The sequence below is a fragment of the Furipterus horrens genome, unplaced genomic scaffold (assembly GCF_987537825.1).
Source record: "Furipterus horrens unplaced genomic scaffold, mFurHor1.1.pri manual_scaffold_1, whole genome shotgun sequence".
In the NCBI taxonomy this organism is placed as follows: Eukaryota; Metazoa; Chordata; class Mammalia; order Chiroptera; family Furipteridae; genus Furipterus; species Furipterus horrens.
In genome coordinates this window covers 173,058,113-173,066,071 of record NW_028327171.1, presented here as the reverse complement: position 1 = coordinate 173,066,071, position 7,959 = coordinate 173,058,113, and the positions used below count along the sequence as shown (strand labels likewise).

The following is a 7,959-nucleotide window of genomic DNA, read 5'->3' as shown; positions in this document are numbered from 1 at the left end:
ATTTGATCCCTGTTTTTTTTTTCCCTTACCACTAGTTTCGTATGTGTTTTCATTCATTTCAGCAGGACTAGCCTTCATTTCTTCCCCGTCTTGTTTAAGATCTGCTGTTGGTTCTGTAAGCATTTGTATAACCAAAGCTCTGAACTCTGCCTCAGAAAGATTTCCTGTCTGCTGAGCCGTTAGATTAGATATTTGCTGTCTGGTCAGCTGTGTCACTGGGATCTCTATCATGATCTGTGCCATCCTGACAGTTTTCTGTTTACAGTATTCCCTCACTTATAATGCATATTATGTTCTAGACCCACCCCGCGACAGATGAAAATCCGCGAGGTAGGAACCTTACATTTATTTTAGTATTTATATATTTTTAAGGCTTTATAAACCCTTCCCACACACTTATAAGCTATTCCCAGTCCCCTATTAACCTTTCCCACTCCCTTATTAACCTTTTCCACACTTTTATAAACACTACTTATGTTCTTAAACATATTCTACACCCTTAAACCTATGTAACTAACAACATACATATACAGTACCGTAAAATTCCACGATATCGCGAAAAATCCCCGATAAATAATTAAGTATAATATTTTTAAAAATCCCACAATGCAGTGAGGCCGTGATAAGTGAACCACAATATAGAGAGGGACTACTGCACTTTGCTTCCTGAGCGGGGCTGTCACACCTCCTACGCTATAGGAGGTGGAGCCCCGTGCACTCGTCACTACCGGGCGACCTTCCTCACCACACTGTGGCACTTTGTGTGGGGGCGGGGGTCCAAGACGGATTCCTGCTGTTCACTCTGCTGAGAGACCAGGAGCCTCCTCCTCTGTCCCCATACCCCCTGGGCCTCACAGTCCGAGGCAATCCGGGTCTGCCTTCCCCAGCGTTGGAATCGCGAGCTGACAGGTTTGGTCTGCGGCTGGGGATGCTCCCCAGGCGCTTCTCACCTCCTCTTGAATTCGGGCGTCTGTGTTTACCACTATACCACCGCTGTCACCACAGCTGCCGCCACCAGCACAGCTTGACCCTGGCTTCGCCCTGGCTACCAGTCCGGACAAGCACCACTTCTTTATAACTTCGTACGTTGGACTTCCATGTAGCTTTTTTTTCTGGAACTTCTGCTTATTTCTGGTTTTGTGGTAGTTGTATTCCTTCTTAGTTGTGTAGGGAGACAGAGATTGTCAGTCTAGGCCGCCATCTTGGCTGAAAGTACTCCCTTGATTTCTATAGTATAATATATTTTATACTAACTATTCTCTAAACTGCTTACCAGAGTTAATTATGCAATTTATAATTAAATATTATGCCAGATGAAGATCATGGGCCAGGGTTCTAAATGAGGTAGATGTGGATAGAGCGGCCTGATCAGCACAGCTCCTGTAGGGGGAAGGACAAAATAGATGAAGAGGAGAAAAATAGCAAGGAAAGGGGAGGGAGGAAGAGAAGTCAGTCAAGTGTTTTGAAGATTTTAAAGCCAAGAATTTGAATTTAAAAAAAAAATTGGTCACTTAGATTTATGCTTTCTCTAATTAACAGAAAGAAAGGTCATCTATGCATAAAAATGCACCATCTTTCCTACTGAATAACTGGATTCATTTTTTGACAAAGTCTTAAATGTTTTTAATTTCCTTTGCTCTTAAACCTTGGACTAATCAGACTTTGCACCATGTTCTGTCTCCTTTTCATTTCTCCTTTTTCTTTGGTGTGGGCCTGCAATTCCACACATTCCACGCGGCCCTCCACACCCTTTACACAATCATCCACCTTAAGTGGGGCTTTGTGGACATAATCACTCTATTCCTAACCATACATAGTCTTTGCATCTCACTGCCAACATTTCCCTTTGCTTCCTGAGGGCCTTTATGCAACTTATGATACATACGGAGTTTCGAACAATAGGATTAACTTTGGGTGCAAGTGCACTGTGTATTTTGGGTGTGGGTTGATGTTTGCTGTTCTGATTGGCAATGTACACAGTGACTTGCGCAATGTTCCTTTGAGCATTTTAGTTTAGGGTGTGACACAGTTGTCAACTCTCTTTTTTTGAGGGCAATTAGCTGAAAACTAGTTTCGTTCTGTTGGTTTTGGTTTGTTTGGCCCAACATTTGCTCAAGCAGAAGCAGTCTGCCTGCAACCTTGAGGCAACCTCAACAAAGAGGTCAGGTTCGTTCTCTGCAAGTTCTCTATCCTTCCCATAAAATGATACTGTCTACAATATTTTCTACATCATGGTGTCTTGGCATCTGGTCTCCTGAGCTTGTTTCAAGTGCTCCCTTCAGGTGAGGTTTGTGGGGCCCAAGAACTCTTTTCCTCTTACTGGAGCAGCAGGCAGGTGCTGAGAGCAGACCCTCGTCATGGCTATGCAATTGTGGAGCTGCCATGACATGCTCTGGAAAACAAAATTAATCACTGAACACCAAAATATATGTAAATGCACTTCCCCCCGCTTGACTCAAGAATGTTATCATGAACCTTAGCTAAACAAAGCAATGGTGCTGACTCAGTCTTCTGAACATTGGCCCCGAACCTGAATGTGCTTTTAAATTGAACTAAGGGTTTAACAGTAAGTAGACTGATTTAACTGTTTATAGCTATCTCCTCCGTTCTGGCTTTGTCCCAGAGATTTCTGATGGCTCCAGCAGCATTGGAGTCAGTATCTCTGATGTGTTTGTATCTGACCTCTAACCCACACATCAGTGTTATTTTCAGCTGTTCTTTGACAGGGATCCAACAGCTGCTGTTTAATACCACGGACAACTTGTGACACACTGAGTTTCTAGCAATAGGATTAATCTGCCCATCTTGGGCTCTGATTCAATGCTGTCTACAATTTTCCTGTGTAGGCAATAGGAGAAGAATAAAAACCAAATCCGAAGTCCAGTGCTATCTTTTATTTCATTGTAGAAAAATATACATAGTGTTAAACTTTAATTAAACAAAAATTTCTCACTGCAATTAAAAGGTAACAGCAAAGTGTATTACTTCTTAGTATTTGTGAGAACTGAGTTTAAAAATGCTGTTCAGTGGAGTGCAGTAGTTACAAAGAACTTCTGAAATGGTAGGTATCTGCTGATAAATGCTTGTTGAAATACTTTTTAAGTATCTGAGGCTCTGAGAAAATGTGATTATGCCATATAAACTTTCTTTTACAAAAGGCAGTAAATTTTAGAAAAGCAGGTTAATCTAAAAATGCATTTCAAGCATTTTTGTAGCCGCCTAATCCCCAAACCAAATACCAGAACTTACTTTTAAAATACATGTTGGAAGCTTTTCTTTGTGTAAAGGAGACTTCAAATGTCTTGAAAAGTTGATATCCAGGTCAGTGACTGGTTTCAAAGTCCACTATAACTGTATAGATTCAATGGCAAAATTAATTTAGGTTGTCAGAATGTAATTTTTTTTTCCTATTTGCTATCAAACATCAGCTGATAGGAAGAGAGCTAGAAGCTGCCCTCTACATTTAAGATAATGGCAAAAATAACAGGCGCTTAGTGTTACCATACTAGGGGTGTGGCGATTCTCTCCCGTTCTCTCTCTCTCCCTCATGATAAACTCAATGGGGTTGTCTATTTTTAACCTCCTGTTCTTTCCTTCTGGCAGAGTAATCAGTGGGAGCTGAGCTCTTCCCCTGAATGAATCCAAGTAACTTCTGTGGTTGCCTTCTGAAATGACCAGCAGACACACATCTGTACAAAGGCTGCCCAAAGTATAAACTCTGGTTCTAAAGTACCATGTCCAGTCAAGGAAATCCTGGAGTGGAGTTTTCTACGACAACAGTCAGTTCAGTAGCTGTGCAGGCGGGAGACTCTAAAATCGTTATAGCTGTCATAAAGGTAAGCTAACAGCTTTCTTTTTTCTGTGTGGCTCTGGGCGTCTTGATGTGTGTGGATAAACCTAAAGAACATTCCACACAATCAGCAGTACAAAGCATATAGAAGATTACAGAGCAAGTACATCTTAGTATTTTCTTAAAGCAGCAGCTAAGAGAAACCTCTACTAAGTTTCAGCCGGTTACTGCAGTTTCTCTTTCAGTTAGTGAGAAAAGATTTACAGCAGCTTGGTTAAAAATAAATAAATATATAAATAAAAAAAAACTAAACCATCTATTTTCAATTTGATTTTTAAAGGCAAGGAATTCATGATTACAAACTCGTGATTGCCAGGCTAAAGAGTCAAGTGGACCTGTAAAATGTTTGTGAATTTTGAGAGTGGGTGTGAGAAGGAGGGAAGAGGAGAGTCCTAGCAGACAGGGGGTGGCATCGTTTCGAGCAGGATGGAACTCAGAGGACACTTAGTGAGAGGCTCTGACTTATGCCTTCCTTTGCTCTGGGTGTGACATGGCAAAAGCACTGGTACATCCTTGTCACATTGTTGGGAGAATGAAGACCCTGCCAGGGGAAGTGCAAAGGGCATGTGTCAGATTTGCTCTTAACAGCAGGAAGTTGAAGCCACTGGTGACTTATGTTTTATGACACACTTTATGTCAAGTTATATGCCCATGTCCAAAGATGGTAACACATGTTTAGGTTGAAGAAGACAACCATGATTTTATTTCCCATGCAGATGCCTTGCAAAACCCCATGAAATTATGCTTGGATTTAGACAGTTCACTACCTAAGGAATTCAATGTTTAATGAAGGGAATTTAGCAAACAGGCTGGTAGTTACCAGCCAGTTCCTTTCAGGATCCCACTAGGCTTAAATGAAGGACTTTTCTGGCCTTTGATTAGAGCATGGATGATAACGGTCTGCTTAATTTCACTTAATTCTGTGAATTTTATCTTAATGTGAAAATTATAACAGAAAAGCAGCACTTGACATTGACCAATATAATTTATTCTTGTAGCACTGAACACTGTATGTTCCTAGCCAGGGCATTTCCCAGTGCTGTTGAGACTTGGCCCCACATAAACAGGACCTCTGCGGAGTCCCTTGCCCTCTTGACTCTTCAAAGGCAGTGAGTGGACATGGGAAAAAGCCTGAAGCAAAAGTAGCAAAAGTTGATAATTTCCATATGATTTTATGATGCTTTGAGAATCTGTAGATTTTAGCAATGAAGGTAAAGAAGCAAACTCACTGTTTAAAAAAAGTTAACTTTCTTTCCCTCAAATATGACATTTTTTGTAGAGCAGGATAAAGAATTATGCATATGGAATAGATTATAAGAGAATCAGCGGTAGAGTGACAGTATGAAAAAAACCCTCTAAAATTACACTGGAAATTCCTATTTTAACTGAACTGTGTTCCTAAGAACCCCTCCCCAGCTCCCTTAACTCACTGCCATCCACATCAAATACATAAATCCCAAAGTGCAATGTCCATCTTAAAGGAAAAGAAGTGCCTATGTCTGATATACATGGGCTTCTTATTTCCAGTCTCAGGGCACTAATTATCTAGAACAGACATACATTTTTCTCATTTCAGCAGTTCTACCCGCAGGCATGTGCCTGTTAGTAGGACCTCTTGCTTAATCAGTCTTTCCTTCTTAGAAAAGCAGTTCCTCAGGAAACACAGCGATCAGTTATGTCTTAGAGCAGTGAATGAGTCCCGAGTGTGGAAAACAAATTGGTTGCTTTCAAATGGCAGTTGTCACATGTGCCTAATTTTATTGACATTTTCCTGCATACTTTATTGAATACACAACAGCAAAAGTTAGAAAATGTTATGTTTTAACTTTGAAATAAGATACAAATCAGTTGTTTCACCTGTTGTTTATTTTTTCTGGTTGAACTATCAAGGTCAGTGTAAAGACACTGATCAGCCTATAAGGTATTCACAAAACCTTCTCCGATGGTGAAGTTTGCATCCTACTTGCCCAAGTGGAATTTTACTATTTTTATGAAAAATAATTTTTGTGAGTGAGAGAATGTACAATTACGTGAATTATTTTGTAATTTTGTAATATTCAATAATTTATAATGTATCGTGTATGTTCCTCATTTGGGAAGTTTAAATTCACATCCAACATGCCAGTAGAAAAGAATTTATCCTGAGGATAAAAAAGAAAAAGTCAGGGCATGGATTTATATTAGACCTGTTGTATTTCAATGTATTAAGGCTCATCTCTATGGAAAGAATAGAATGAAATGTTCACAGTGCTACTGGAAACTTAAAAAAAGAAAAGAAAAAAAAAGGAGAAAGGTGAATGGGAAGGAACAAGAGGAACTAAAAGTGCTTTTCATTTCATTTTTATTTTTAGTGTGGCAAATGGGTACAACTGCAGCTGGCTGACTCACAGCCCAATATTTTAGAAATTGGCAGCAGTCAAGATGAAACCCAAAAACTTCTTCATGATCATGAATTTCTTTTGGTCAAGCTTAAGGTAAGAAAGATAAGATATAACGCAGATATAAAACTAAAAACAAATAAAAAGTCATTTCTGATATTTTCTCTTGATTCCTCTGTTGTCACTGGCCTATGGCTCTTTTAACATTGTGCTAGACAGAGAATGGAAAAACACTACAGTTATTTATAAGCAAATACCAACATTGGAGATGAGTAACAGAGTTTTTAAAACTTTCCATACTGGGATAGAAAATATGGAGTAATTATTTTTACTGTGGAGAAATAAGTAATTTTTTTTTTCCTGGCTGCCTCAGTGAAAAAATATGCCATCATTTTTCCATTTCATGCATCATACTGTCAAGTCACAACAACAGATCCAGATTTTCTATTGTTAACGATACCTACTGGCAAGAATAATATGGAGGTTTTTTTCCCTTCTGTTAAACTATTAAAAATACCTGATTTTATGTTTAATATTAAGAGTTCTTGAAAATAAACAAACAAAAACTTCTTTTAGTAAAGTCAGAGTTATCATTCCATATGTGTTATGGTTATTTAGTTAAGAATATAAAAATAATATTGGCTTGTGATGACCAGATAAGGTATCTAATCAGAGCCAGCTATGTCATTTGTGGGGCCCAGTGCAGAATGAACATTGCGGCTCCCTGTTCAAAAAGCAAGATAAAGCTTTTTCTTGACCAGTCATGGCCTTTGCTTTTTTGTTTTTTATTTTTGTTTGTTTGTTTGTTTAATCTGCTATTTAATGTGTGGCTCCTTCAGGCAGGAGGATATGTGTGGAGCCTCAGGCACTGGGCTAGACCATGGCTCAGTGCAGAGTGGGCACTGAGCTGTCCTGACCCCTGCCTGGGCAGATGACAGAGGGCACTGAGCAGGGGCAGGGAAGCAGACAGGATAGCAAAGAGGCTATTCCCAAGAGGAAGGACAACATGTGCAGTGAGGCGCCAGTCCTCCAGTACTTCCTTTGCTGCCCCGTTGGACTTGGCTTATAAAACATGCATTCAAAGATAAAATGATTAAGAGGGTTAAGACAGTGACAGGTAAACCATTAAACCCCAAGTGGTTTCTCCTTCTAAGGATGGAGACCTGTGATGCAGCCAGTCCTGTGAGTCATAACCTTCCCTGGCAAATGAATGATATCACTAAGAACAAAGAGGTTTGATTCAGAGGCCTGCAAGGACTAGATAGCCTGTGTTTTTAGTACTTTAATGTGGCTTCTTTGAAAATTTCACTTCCTAGATTTAGAGGCAGCTCTGATCTACATTTGATTTATACTAATAGTGGTTTTCTGATTGGACAGTAGTAAAAGTAATCAGGTAAATGAGACTGAGAAGTTGAAGAAAGAATTAGTGTGGAATCAGAGTCCACTAGAATCCAGAATTTATATTCCTGTTTAGACAGCTCCTTGCTCTGTGCTCTGGGCTCTGGGCTGTCTTCAGTCCCTGCCCACCAGGAAGTCCTTTATTTATCTACGAAACCATATTATGATGAGAAAGAGCCTTGAACCAGGAATCAAAAGACCTATGTTTTAGCACTAATTATGCCACTTGTGTAATTCGGCTAACAACTCAAGATTATGAGTTTTCCATGAATTCTGGAAACCCAACAGCTTCCTCGCAATTCTTGCCCATCCCTTGGTCTCCGCTGTCTTCAG

At 39.7% G+C, this 7,959-nt stretch overlaps 1 protein-coding gene across 3 annotated transcripts in view; it reads left to right on the top strand.

Annotated features, from left to right (window-relative positions):
• The first annotated feature begins 3,550 nt into the window (after positions 1-3,550).
• CCDC141 (coiled-coil domain containing 141) overlaps positions 3,551-7,959 on the top strand; it is a 165,052-nt gene continuing 160,643 nt past the window's right edge. For all 3 annotated transcript variants that reach the window (XM_090281222.1, XM_090281213.1, XM_090281206.1), the window contains exons 1-2: positions 3,551-3,836; positions 6,202-6,324. In XM_090281222.1, the coding sequence (XP_090137348.1) occupies positions 3,735-3,836; positions 6,202-6,324 (225 nt within the window). In that variant the 5' untranslated portion in view covers positions 3,551-3,734. The remainder of the gene's footprint in view (positions 3,837-6,201; positions 6,325-7,959) is intronic.